Here is a 13,329-nt window from a genome sequence, read left to right as displayed (position 1 = left end):
GAAATCGCATATTGATCAATGCAATTGTGCACCTGGGCAATTGAAAGTCATTTACTTCCACTGGAGTATTACTTTGTTTGCGCAAACTAAGAGCCGAGGTAAAGCTTCCTCCGGCCGGAGCGAGAGATTAGCTCCATTTTCCCATGTGTCTATCTCCAGATCTCCATTCGCACGTGGAATTTCCAGCTTAATTTTGAGGGCTAACGGGAAATAATCCCTATTCTTAGCAGGCATTAGTGAGGCTTATGGCTGAACGAACTAATGCAGCCAAAGCCTGAGGTAGGGGTATATGCCCCACTCCACGTGCCCTTCTACCCTTCTGGATCCCTTCATTTACATTAAACTTGAAGATTGCAGAAGGTAGTGGTCGTATAGGCTAGTGTACAATCAAGCCTGCTGTACCTCTCTGGATCGATCACCATGCAGTATCTCTCGCTTTTGCCCGACGGCTAATGGTGATTCTTCTTGATACTGTGCCTAGCTTGATCAACCCCATGGTGCTGTCTAATTCTGAATACAAATAACGTCCTCGGTCCCAGGGGCGGTGTCTAGCGGTGCTTAGCGGTGCTTAGTGATGCTTAGCGGTGTTCACTAGTGCCTCCTGGTGCTTAGCGCTTCTTAGCGCCTCTTAGCCGGCGAATTTCCAAACTCCGGGAGTCAGGGTAAACAGCGGGGCTAGGAATGGAAGCGATCATTGGCGTTGCCCCTAGTGGATGGGGAATTTGCAAACACGGGATTTTCCGACGAAGCCGTGCAGAACGACTGTCTACTCCCTATTTGGTATCGAGTGCGCGCCCTGCATATGAACGGACCAAGATGGTAGTTATCGCCGTAGTTTGTCCGAGTTCTATCCCGTGGGGTCTTTACGACCCCACGCTAGTGAGCTTCGTCCCTTGAACATGCCACTTACCACCGGCACGCATAGTTCTTGCCCCCTTCCACGAATATGGACCGGCGTATTCCACATATTGAACTTCCTATTCGAGAGACTTAACAGCTTCTATTTTCGCCCATCGGCTAAAAATGCTCTCAGCCTCCCTGTTAATGATTTTTAGGGAGGTACGGACTACGCGGGATCCGAATGGCTTGTGTAGTTAAGTTCGTTTCATAACTAGTGACACCCCCTACTTCTCACCGTTTACGCATATCCGGAGAACTGACTCGCACAACTATTTCCTGCATTGGAAATTTCGTGGGGCTACGTTCCCTTGGCGTTGAGCCTGAATACCTATCAGAAAATCCCTTCGCAGGACTCGTGACCAACTTTCCTGTATTGTGGAAAGAGGAGCCATGTGAGTACCAGGGCATCCTTGCGAGCCGGTTAATTAGGCTCAAGTGTTCCTTGACGGGGTGCACGCCTCTTCAGGAAATAAGGTATCCACGCGGAAGCCACCGATGAGTGATGATATTGTCGAAGGATGCGCGATCTATCTATTAAAGAGGGGAACCGTGAGGCAGTGTATTCGAGATACACGGGTCGATCCAGCTAGACTGAAAGAACAACACCAACCAACAAAGACAATGTGTCCGGACTACCCGTAGGGTGTGTATTGTCTTCTAGTATCGAACGCCAATCTTGTACGTACAATAACACAACATAACGTAAGGAATGAACAGTACCGAAATATCATACCCGTACGGTACGCGTAGTAGGGGACAGGGTACCCCACTACAATATGTATAGATGTCGGATCATGACAACACTATCTATCACTCGAATCCGGATCCTGTGGATTGGGAATTTTGGCTTGTACCGGAAGCGCTTAGCGAGGACCTATCCGTTTTTCCAAAGGGAATTGATGCATAGAAAAAACACTATACATTCATATTGGATAGATACTTGTTCAATCAATATATAAATACCAATCCAATCATCCAGTAGGATGTGGAAGAATAAAGGAGAGCAAATATATCGAAGCTGTTGCCCAAGGGGGTGATGCAGAAGTTGCGGAATCGGGCCTACTTTGTTTCACAGGAGTTGTGAAATATGTACCAGCTACCTGGAGGCTATTTATTTGTTTCATTGTGGAATTAAGTTGCAGCATTGTTAAAAAATGTGACGTGTTCTGACCGTAGATATCACCGTACACTCCACCTTCTTCTCCGGGTCTCTTCCCCAAGCACCTACCGCTGATAAGCATTTCCCCATTTTCCATATTGTAGGAAAGGCTATGTATGAATTATGATGATACGGGTTGCATGAAGACTACTCACCTAGGCATGTGATTTGGTAGATTAGTAAAGCTTGTTGTTGACCACCTGGGCACCTGGGCAGGGCTCCAGGTTTCGCGGAACCTCCGTGGATCACGATAAACACCGCCCTGTGGGCTCTTCAAGTCTTCATCTATGCCACGCATGCTACGGACTAAGTAGATTTCCAATTCTCAATTGATGTTGTAGTTACAGAACGGCATAAGTAAAAAGCGGCACTCCCAGAATATCATGAGACTTTCCTCAGGCTTCCTATGTCTGGAATGCTGATTGTTGTACCATCAACATAAAGACTTAGCACATAGTTCGATATTATTTGGAGAAAGTCACTTCTTGAGCAATGATGGCAATTAAAAACATAGCGAGGAACCTTGGAAGTCAGCAATGAAGCTGTATCACTAAGAATATACTAGTCAGTATCTGATGCTTCGACTCAAGTGCTCCGATTCCATCGATGTAAATTTGAGAACTTGATTTAGTTGGAGTGATTATAAGCAAGATAGAAGATCCGAGGTGCATGAAATGTGCATGTGCGGAAAATAGCTATCTGAGTTAAAGAGTAGTATTGGGACTCTGGCCAAACTGCGATCGCCGTGTAATTTGCTGAGGTATTTTGTATTTGTAGAGCCGCCTGATAAGGTTTTTCTTCTTCTTTTTTTTGGCAAACATTTTGACTCTAATCATTATATCATAAACATGAATTTGTGTGTTTGTAAGGACTAGTAACAACTTGATTAGGGGTGAGTCAACTTCAAATATTCAAAATGTTTGAAATACGGATGCCTACTTGCTTCTAATATTTGCTATTATGTAGTATTACCTACATTTCTTAGCGGTCAACTGGTAGTTATAAATTATAACGAGCACTCTACCACTAGCACTAGTGTTGGAAGTTTCTATCTAAGAACTCGAGGATAGACCACAGATTGAGAATGCCCATATTGATCTCAAGGACGCCATCTGATTTACTGATGTGGTTTCTCAAATCCGAACGGCTCAAGCAGACCGCGGCTACAATTTGTCGCGTACAGGGGCCCTTTGAGGGAAGGGTGGCGAGGGCAGCGACGACGGTCCTGTCCTCCATGATCCGGTTCTCAATCTCGCCCAACTCGATCCTGAATCCCCGCAACTTGACTTGCGTATCACTTCTCCTGATGATGCAAAACGTACCATCTGGGTTTTATCGTGCGAGATCGCCAGTCTTGTATAATCTCTTATACGGACTGGCGGGATTGAAGTCTTCTAGCCACTTCGGCGCTGATACGAACGCCTTGTTGGTTGTGGCAGGATTATTGAAATATCCACTCCCAAGAAGTGCACCCGATAGCAACGAGTCTATGATGGTTGTTGGCATTGACAATCCACATTGTCCCTTCAATTAATCTACCGATGTCTGCGGGATGAGCGTCCACCGAGGCGTTTAGATTTCCAGAGCAGTATACAGCCGTCTCAGACGGTCCATAACCAGCAGTGAGATTTAAGGGGTTGGCCCATCTTGAGATTGTCTCCTTAGTGACTGGTTCTCTTCCCAGTACAAGGGTCTTCAGTGTCGGGGCTTGCTCTGGGGGAATGAGATTGGCAACCGTGGGCACCACCAGCGCAACGTTCACATTCAGTGCCGTGATTGCTGCTGCGAGTTTATTCGTTCTGTGAGCTTCGAATGGAACACAGATACGGCCTCCAAATGCGAGAGTTGTACAAAATTCCGTCATGGAAATGTCGAACGTGTGCGCGGCAACCTGAAGGGTCCTCCATTCAGGACTCGCACCGAAAGCCGGACCATGGTGTACGATCGAGGTGGAGAAGGCGGAGTGTGATATCAACACTCCTTTTAGTTTCCCGGTACTTCCAGATGTGAATAGCAGATAAGCGATGTTTGCTGGTTGCACTCTCTTCCTGATGCGCTCGGGCAATCCTGTCTTATCAGATGATGGTTGAGGGTTCTCGACTTCGATGATGGAATTGAAAAGCCGCCTGAGCACCCCAGCGCTCTGTTTGGATGCTACTGCTACCTTAATCTGCACTGTATCAACGATTTCGAGGATCCGGCCACGAGGGTGTGCAGGATCAATGGGAGCACATATGCCCCCAGCCTTGAAAACAGACAGGATGGTAACGGCCATCCAACCGGATTTCTCAAAGCACACGGCGACTGGCGTTTCTAGTTCCACCCAAGCTCTACAAGACGAAGGGCTAGTGAAGATGAGAGGTCATCAACCTCCGCATAGGTCAAGCTGCATCGGTTAAAGATTGTAAAAGGTATTTGTATATAGATCTACTCCGCAGTGTGACACTCCATGACTGATTTTTGTTTCATTGTAAATCCATCACTGACATAGACCTAGAAGTCTAGCTGTAGCCATTCCTGGTATTTCCGACAGCATTGATCGCCATGAGGAGTTTGGGTGCTTGCCTAAACAGGGTATGAATATCCCGACGCGACGCGACACACACGCACACGCACGTAATAGCTCCAGCATTTTACAGGGAATGATCAACTAACAGGTATTAGTATCATGCTGATTTCGATAATCCTTTGCCTCAAGATGACTGGGTCTGGGGTGAAAAGATCTCCACTTGTGGTGCTCTAAGTTGATATTGCGACCTGCTTGGGCATCATGGCAAGCTTGAATAGCCCGACACAAACAGCCGTTGCTTCCCAAATGACAGCAATGGATATTAAAAAGGATGAAGAGTTTGTCATTCATGGTCCGACCGAGCCATCTCTGCAGAATTTGACGATAGGGAAGTTGCTTCAACAGCAGATTGATCAACACCCGGATAAGCTTGCAGTGGTATCGAGATGGCAGAATGCAACTCTGACCTACCAATCCCTCTTTGACTCGAGTCTTGATATATCGCAAGCTCTTCTGGCTCATGGAGTGCGTCCATCAGATTGAGTAGTCATCTTGGCAGAAAACTCCCTGGAATATGTACAGTTATTCTTAGGGGTTGGCGGACTTGGATCCGTCTTTACCATTATTAATTCCACTTTTACTGCCGAAGAGGTTCTTTCTACGATTGATTTTATAGGTTGGGCCTGTTTCTTTTGATGTCAGAGTGCACAAAAATGCGAAATATTTGGCTAAATGGGATGTCACAGCCCCAAAGGCGATTTTTTTGGCCGACAGAATTGGGTAGCGCAATAAAAACCCCCCTTCTAAAAGAGATTGCGGACAAATACCAGGGTACCGCGCTCATTTTACAACTGGGCACAACCGAAAAGGTGTCGAGTGATTTCCTTTCTTGGGACCAGTTTCGCCGTGTGGATCCGAGTAAGATCTATCCTGATTTGCATTCTCTGGACAAATATTGGACACAGGGGGATTCTCATATCCCGTTATTTATCCAATTTACCAGTGGAACAACCGGTCCTCGCAAGGCTGCAATGCTTAAACATCAGTTCGTATCCAACCTGAAGTTCGTTATGTGAGACATCGGATTATATTTTGACTAACGGCAATGCTTACCTGATTGGGTGTCGACTTAGTTTGACACCAGAGGATATTTTATGCTGCTTTCCTCCCTTGTTTCATTGCTTTGGCTTAGTGTGCAGGCCCTTGGCAATGATGATGCATGGATGTACAACCATTATTCCATCAGAAATTTTCAACGCTGAGGCAAGCCTTCGTGCCTCATCGGAGGAAGGGTGTATAGTCATAAATGTAGTACCTACCATGTTCCAAGCTATGCTTACTCATTCGAAGACTCTGGCCTCTCCATTAAAACTTCAGCTTCGAAACGGCATCATCGCTGGATCAAGTCTTGCCGAAACTCTGATACGTAAACTTGATAATGAGTTCGAATTGAAAGGGCTCGCCTATGCATTTGATACGTCTTTTGATGTTTATTATCTTTGAAACAGAGCCAAAAATACTGTCATTTCTAGGTATGACGGAGCTTTCCTTTATCAGCTTTTTGACCGACCCCTCTAAGGTTTCCTTGTTATATGATCGGTCATCTGTCGGCACTCCTCTATTCCACACCTCCGCCAAAGTCGTGGACAGTGACTTGAAAATAGTTCCAGCAGGGACCCGGGGAGAGCTTCTCGTATCTGGATATCTCTTGTTCAGCGGATATTACAAAAATCAACCGGAAACAGATAAAGCGATTTTCAGGGATGCCAAGGGGCAGCCATGGCTCAGGACTGGTGATATTGTAACCTTAAGCAAATCCGGCGCTTGTATGGTTGTGGGAAGAGTGAAAGATTTGATCAAGAAGGGTGAGAGGAATATCTTTGAGTAGGTCCTTTCGTTCATTCTGCTAATGGTTTTCCCCTTCTAGGAGGCGAAAGTATTGCCCCAACAGACATTGAAAAGATTCTCGAGCAGCATCCAGGCATTGCTGCAACCGCTATCACTGGAGTTCCAGATGCTCGCTGGGGCGAGACCATCGCCGCGTATATTCAGCGAGGGGAGGAAATCGAGATGAACTTAAAAACCAAGGACATCAAAATTTGGCTGAGGAACCGAGTGACCAGCCATAAAATTCCTGATCATGTTTTCTGAATTGGGAGCAAGCAGGAGTCCCACATGAGTTACCCATAAACGCCAGTGGGAAGATTCTGAAGACTGAGCTAAGTATCATTGCAATTGGGTTGCTGAAAGGCAAGGCGATGTGGGAATAAGTACTTCCTTCCAATAGCTAGATCAACCTAGGGATTTGCACAAATGACATACTTGGAGAAAAAAAAATAAGGAAGTACTCAATTTAAAATATTCACATGTGCAGATGCAAGATCGTCCTGTTCAGACATGCCTGCCTACGACCCTGGTGCGCTTGTTATATTTTGCTGTCGTTGTATTTCTCTCTCTCTCTCTCTCTCTCTCTCTCTCTTAGATAACATCCATCCCCGTCTTTTTTGATCTCCTTTTCTACTTAGACTGTTAAGATACGATTTGATTGATTGCTGGCCATTTCGGAAAATCTATTACCCTTTTAGGTAATACTTGGCTCAAATTTCCCAGACATGGTTAACGAACCTCCTGGTAATAAAGTAAGAATTAAATAAAATGAGATCTTAGGAGGTAAAAGTCTATGTTTGATTAAGTATAGAATAACAGGAGTTTATATACAATCAAACATAAAGACATCAGGTGATGTGCGATCATAACAGTAACATGATGTAAGCAAGGAAAGATACATGGTAATCTTGGGGCGAATATCACAATAGGCTATCTTCTATAGTCGTAAATCTTTTCTTATAGTAATAAAGTATTCTATAAAGGACTTTAGGAGTTATAGGATAGGATTAGGCTTCTTTTTTATAAAGTTAGTATTAGCTATTTTATTATAGGATAGTCTCTATCTATGTCACAGGCTGAATCCCTGAAAGAGTACAGGCCTTGCCTGTACAAAGCTCAACCATCCACGTGACCCATATCGTTCCTCCTCTTCCTTGACGATCGTGCCCGAAGTCTACTTCTTCTCCTTAAGCTTCTTTTTGTACACAGTTCGTGGTCCGAGTAGATTGAATCAAGTCCGCTTCTGCCCTTCACAGTATTAGATTAGAGTAGTACCTAGTGGTTAGATAAATTAGGAAGATATTGATGATAAGTTAGGGAGTATTAAATACTTTCTAATATAATAAGAACTAATACTTAAAGAACTTGGAGCCCTGGCTTACTAGGGCCTAACGATATATTGGATGCCCTATAGTTTGTTGTCTGACAGTCTGAGGTGTCCCATGCTTACAGGATTACCTGATAAGTACTATAATAGCTAATATTACTAGTATTTACCCGAAATACTATATTTAGCTTAGAAGCCTTCTATCTATTGATAGTCTATATAAGCCTATAAATATTATATCTATATGAGGTAAGAAAGCACTAGTACCAACACCTATTCTCTTAGCCTATAATAATTAAATAACCACGGCCTCTAGATTTTTAAAGACTTTTCTCCTCGATAAGACTACCAATTTACTATATGCTAGAGTCATCTCTAAATTTCTTAAAGACATCATATTGTATATACTGTTAGGGTCTGATGTGAACTTTGGGGTCGGGCTCAACGCGATTAAAGAGCGTTTGCTAACGGATAATCCTATCTACCCTTAGTATCAGTGTGAGAGAAAGTGCCAGATTAGGGTGGCACCTGGTGGTTAGGTGAATCAGAAAGATATCGGTGACAAGTCAGGTAGTATTTAGTACTTTCCAATACAATAAGAACTAATACTTGAAGAACTTGGAACCCCGGCTTACTGGGGTCCGATTAAGTACTGGATACCCCGCAGTTCGTTGCCTAAGGTGCTCCTGTGATTACAGGATCAACCTGACAAGCACCGTGACAATCAGCCTCTTACTACTAGGGTATGGGTTATAATAAACACTTTATAGTTCATGTCACAGCCATGCCTCACGTTCACGATTCTACAAAATACTTTATGGTTGATATTGAGATACAAAACATCCAAAGGTCTATGAATCCACTCCAGATTCTTTCGGATACATGAAGCTATATGCGCAGCGAAAAGGTCAGGTTGATTCCTCACAACGGTTACTAAGTGTTCAGCCCTCATTGCATTGCATTCTTTCCCTCTTTCCTTCATTGATATATACCGTCTTTTTATAGTGTTCAGATATCTTGCTTGTTGAAGCTTCGTTCTGTTCATGTGCTACCGTGCTAACCACGCCTATCAACAAGTCCGACAACTAGATTTCCTCCCTCCTCATATCCCACAATACGCGAAATGCATCAACCACGCTCCCCGCTCAATGATTCCACTTATCCACAAACTTGATAATCTTTCTCGCGGTGACGCTCCGCTCAAACCTGTCGAGGACATCAACAAACAAAATGCGTACAAGATGCCGATTCTCGGGCAAAACAACAAAGAAAGCCTCAACTCGATGTTTTACATCGTTGTTAGATAAATCACCAGCCTGTGGGCATCTGAGCAAGCGAACTTCCAAAGTTGATTGCGGCGAGCTCTCCAGGCGGCCTAAAATTATCTGCCACTGGAGAATACCGTATTCCTCTATTTGCATGAATGTTTCGATATTATCGAACTCAAAATAGCAGCCATACCACTTGAAGCTGAAGCGATGGTCGCGCCCGTGCATACGTAATATACGGAGGTATTCCCGATCAGCCTCGGGGACGATAGCAGAGGCCGAATCCGGGAGGGGATGAACGGAGCCGATATCACCAGTGTTATAACGTATCAGCGGATTGCGCAGTCTTTGTAGAGATGTCTGTACAATGACTCCCGTTTCGCCTGGTGGGACCGGAGTCAAATCGCACTGAGCTGTATCATCTATGTCGGAGGGTGAAATGATCTCGATCAGCATGTTGCGAGTGTCGAAGATAAAATCGGTGCTGCATTGGGTAGGGCTCTGCTTGCCCGTTAGGTCAGGGCTGCTGATTGCCCAGGGGCCCGCTTCCGAACTACCCATAATGGAAAAGATCTTAACATCGCCCAGGACCGTCTGAATGAACGCCCGCTGGGGGCTGTTGAGTGGCTCTGAAGTGTAGATTATCTTTTCCAGATGAATACGATCACGATGGTCCTGAGGCAACATCGAGATTTGATGAACGACTTGAATGACCTGACACCCGTCGCCTGTCAACACATTGACATGATAATCAGCGAGAGATTTTACAACTTCGGTAGGTGGCATGTAGCTGCCTGCGCTCAAAACAGTTGCTCCAGCATTTTCTATAATCTCAGTCGTGAGATCGAGGGACCTGATAACTTCCAGATTAGCAAGCTGAGTCTTTTTCACTTCGTGGCCTGGATTCACGTACCTGTAGAAACCCCCGGACAAATGGGTGGAGAGCACCCAATCACTTGGCTCGATGATACCACAAAGTTTGATGAAATTCCCCATTTGAGCTCTCTGTTGACGGTTCTCGTGTACGTCCACGGCAAACATCATGGGGAGTCCTCCGGACCCACCACCAGTGATGGACATATAGGAGCTCCGCCGATATGTATTCAGAGGGTCCATATCATGGACCAGCCGCTCAATCACCTTGTACCTGAAGCAAGTTAGACTACCCGCAGGATATTGTTCAGAGATGCTGATATTTTCTTACAGTTTTTTCTTGGTAAGCAATGCCTGCTCTTGGAGAACGGGCTTCGATTGTCGGTCAATTAACTCCCGAATTTCTTCGATCCTTTCAGTATCAGCAGGATAAACAGAATCTGGATTGTAAAAAGGGTGGATTTTGGCCACCGCAACTATGTCTGCCAATTGGTAACGTTCTGTAGCCATTTTGCAAAGTGCTCTGCCAAGGAATAAATTCGGATTTTAGATGTCAGGCTAGTTCCAAGCTTGTTTTTAATAGTGTTTTGCGGGAAGTATCGCAATTGAGACGGGGAAAGAAAGAAGACTTTTTGGACAAACAAGTCTATAAATATTGAATCAAGTGGAAATGGGAGAGAAAGAGGGGATGAATACTCCGTAGGTAAAAATCAGATGTATCGAATCCATGTTAATTTTGATTATTTCATGGTTGTGCTGCAGTTACCAACTAATACGGTACGTGGAGAAGAGCGATACGCGTTCTATGTAAACAATAAATAGCTCCGCTCTAATGTATTGTCACCTGCAGGCTGCAAGTCTCGAAATTTGAAAATACTACTATGGCGTCCCCCACATATGCACTCTCAGTGCTAGCACCACTTCGGCTTCAACGCTGCTCACCATGGAAAAAGCAATTATCTGATCATACTAGACCTCTGGTAACAATATGTGACATTTGTACAATTGTTGTTTATACATATAATGAAATGGCTATTAGGAAATACCGAAAGGTTTTGATACGAGGGACCATTGATTCATAGTGGCGATGAATGGTCCAGATGTGACGTCGGTTCAACTTGAACTGGCATCTATATAGTTGAAAAATGAATATCGTTTGCCGAGAGAATGTCTCAGCTTCGAGTCGTCAAAATACATTGCTCGCCTCACTCTCTGCTTGGAATATGTTCGCTTCCTTGTCCAGCTTCGACTTCTAGACTAGGTAAATGACTGTGTAGCTATTGGAAAATCCATTAAAATGGGAGGCGGCAGAGGTTGTATAAGCTGTATTTTTCTGATTATTAGCCGATATTGGGCTCAAATTTGTTTGTATCATGCTGCGCCACATTGGATTTTCTCACTGAAAGTGAGTGGCGCATATGTGGTGAGACTTACCTCCCATATCTTCAAATCTCAGCCAATCTCCGACTATGATCTCCTGATTCATGACCAAATCCTTGGAAATGCAATCCATACTATCGCATGTTGGGCCCCAAATAGATTATCGACGAGGTTTCCAATCGCGCGGAGCAGCGGCTGAATCCCCCGCGACTCAATCAGCGCGGGCGTGAATTCTCTTCCTCGGTCCATTTCGAGCTGAAGCATCCGTAAAGACCATAATTTAAATACAGCATATCTGGTAGCTTCGACGTGCAATGACTTGGCAAGCCATTTTATAGACACTACTGGCATAAAACCGTCCTGGTTCAGCAATCAACGTTATTGGACTCGAGAATTCACCAGCAATCGCCTCTCTGAAGGAGTATGCCATAGTCTCGCAAATGTGATCCCCGAAGCCGCCACCAACGTCCAATATTTGCATGTCAAAGCCCAGTGATTCTCCGTCGTCGAAGGCATATTTAGCGTGCTGGACTGCTGTAACGAACGCATTGGGATCTGTCGCCCCAGATCCTGCTTCGTATCAGATTTTCTGAAAAGTTCATTCACAAGGGCAACGCCAAGACAGCAGAGTTGGATGAAGGGAGAAAGAGCCAATAAATACCTATGTGAAAGCATATGCTGACGACTGTCAGTTCTAAACGACGAGCCTTTGGAGCAATGTTCTTGCAATCTTTATTGGTGCTCCGAACTTATCCCCCAAAGAGACCTTGGCAGTGTGATCTTGTACATAGATCCGCAGTAGCAGCTTCAGCTCCGGACCAATTCTCTTGATCTTGTCCAGCTCGTCGAAATTGTCAAACGTAGTCCACCGGATCCCTCACCGCGCAGCTATGTCTAACGCGGATGGTGCTTTGCAGGGATGAGCGAAGACAATTCGACTCTGGTCAATTCCCATATCCAAAACTTGTTCGATCTCTCCACTGGAGGCGCAACCAAAGTTCACTCCCATATCGGCTAGCAGCTGCAGGAGTTTGCGGTCCGGATTGCATTTGACAGCTGAGATTTTGACAGTCTTGCTGTCAGTGCTCGGGCGATGTAGATGACAGATGACTGACCGTAGAATGGGTTAAATATTCGGCAATGCATTTCTCTATCTTCGATGTTGCTGAACGACTTTCTCTGTATCTGCCACAAAGATGGGGAGGTCATTTTCGCGCCCGCATGGGGTTTTACGGAAGGATTGGAAGTGAGCGTGGATCGCATCGCCAATAGCTTGCTCCCTGATGGATGGTTCGTAGCTTCCTATTGCACATCTGTCTTGAAATCTTCAAGTTTATTTCGTTTCCCTGTACCTAGTATCAAGGGCAAACTTGAATGTGCCCGTGTCACTTTAAGTTCCCGTTACTAGTATATTTCCGTATTCTCCTTGGTCGTCCGAAACATGGGAAGTTTTATATATGTACTCCATACATCTGGATGTGGGATGTTGTTCAAACATTTTTTTATTTTTGTACATATTATTTATTTCTCGGTATGTATTTCATGCAACCGAATGTAAAGATGCGAAAAAAACATTGATTACTGTACTCGCGCAAAGGGCCTTGACTGTTAATTTGGTCAGCAGGATTGCAAGGTGCAGCCTTCGAAGTTGGAGGTACACTAATTTTCAGCCACATGTGCAGCTGGCCTTGAAATTAGAATGCTCGTATGGATTCGCTGGCTAATCTACAATACAATTCAAAGTCTCTGTGCAACACCGTCGCTGTTTTCCAACCTTGGAAAGTTACCATTGGCAATACGAAGTCCACGGGTACGGCCCGACCCTTGTAACTTGAATTGAACCTTAACCTAGGGACGTGCACGATCCCGTATTGTATTGTATGTAAGGTTTCTTTTCACCAATGCTCACCCCAGCTGAACACATGCATATCCCGACCCTGCAGAATGGAATAGATTGAATTCTTCCTCTAGGCTGAGTCCGTGTTCAATTTTCACTCTGTTGATGGTATGTACTCCAGCCGATGAT

At 44.8% G+C, this 13,329-nt stretch overlaps 4 protein-coding genes across 4 annotated transcripts; 2 read left to right on the top strand and 2 right to left on the bottom strand.

The window, feature by feature from the left end:
• Window positions 1–3,500: 3,500 nt before the first annotated feature.
• Window positions 3,501–4,334, bottom strand: N7483_002192 (Nonribosomal peptide synthetases (NRPS); the record flags this gene model as incomplete). Its single annotated transcript, XM_057085629.1, has 1 exon — window positions 3,501–4,334. The coding sequence occupies one exon, from the start codon at window positions 4,332–4,334 to the stop codon at window positions 3,501–3,503; it is 834 nt and encodes a 277-aa protein (XP_056951778.1).
• A 495-nt stretch (window positions 4,335–4,829) lies between these two features.
• Window positions 4,830–5,264, top strand: N7483_002191 (Nonribosomal peptide synthetases (NRPS); the record flags this gene model as incomplete). The annotated part of the gene is made up of 2 exons (XM_057085628.1): window positions 4,830–5,093; window positions 5,151–5,264. 2 exons carry the CDS (start codon window positions 4,830–4,832, stop codon window positions 5,262–5,264), a joined length of 378 nt encoding a protein of 125 aa, XP_056951777.1.
• A 624-nt stretch (window positions 5,265–5,888) lies between these two features.
• On the top strand, window positions 5,889–6,719 carry N7483_002190 (Nonribosomal peptide synthetases (NRPS); the record flags this gene model as incomplete). The annotated part of the gene is made up of 3 exons (XM_057085627.1): window positions 5,889–5,994; window positions 6,101–6,433; window positions 6,496–6,719. The coding sequence occupies 3 exons, from the start codon at window positions 5,889–5,891 to the stop codon at window positions 6,717–6,719; spliced, it is 663 nt and encodes a 220-aa protein (XP_056951776.1).
• A 2,208-nt stretch (window positions 6,720–8,927) lies between these two features.
• Window positions 8,928–10,433, bottom strand: N7483_002189 (uncharacterized protein; the record flags this gene model as incomplete). Its single annotated transcript, XM_057085626.1, has 3 exons — window positions 8,928–9,903; window positions 9,964–10,197; window positions 10,255–10,433. The coding sequence occupies 3 exons, from the start codon at window positions 10,431–10,433 to the stop codon at window positions 8,928–8,930; spliced, it is 1,389 nt and encodes a 462-aa protein (XP_056951775.1).
• Window positions 10,434–13,329: the final 2,896 nt, after the last annotated feature.

This window comes from Penicillium malachiteum (assembly GCF_028827825.1).
Source record: "Penicillium malachiteum strain IBT 17515 chromosome Unknown utg000001l:1.0-8184562.0:1.0-8186909.0, whole genome shotgun sequence".
In the NCBI taxonomy this organism is placed as follows: Eukaryota; Fungi; Ascomycota; class Eurotiomycetes; order Eurotiales; family Aspergillaceae; genus Penicillium; species Penicillium malachiteum.
Note: the sequence above shows the minus strand (reverse complement) of the source record. Positions and strands in the feature narration are given on the sequence as shown.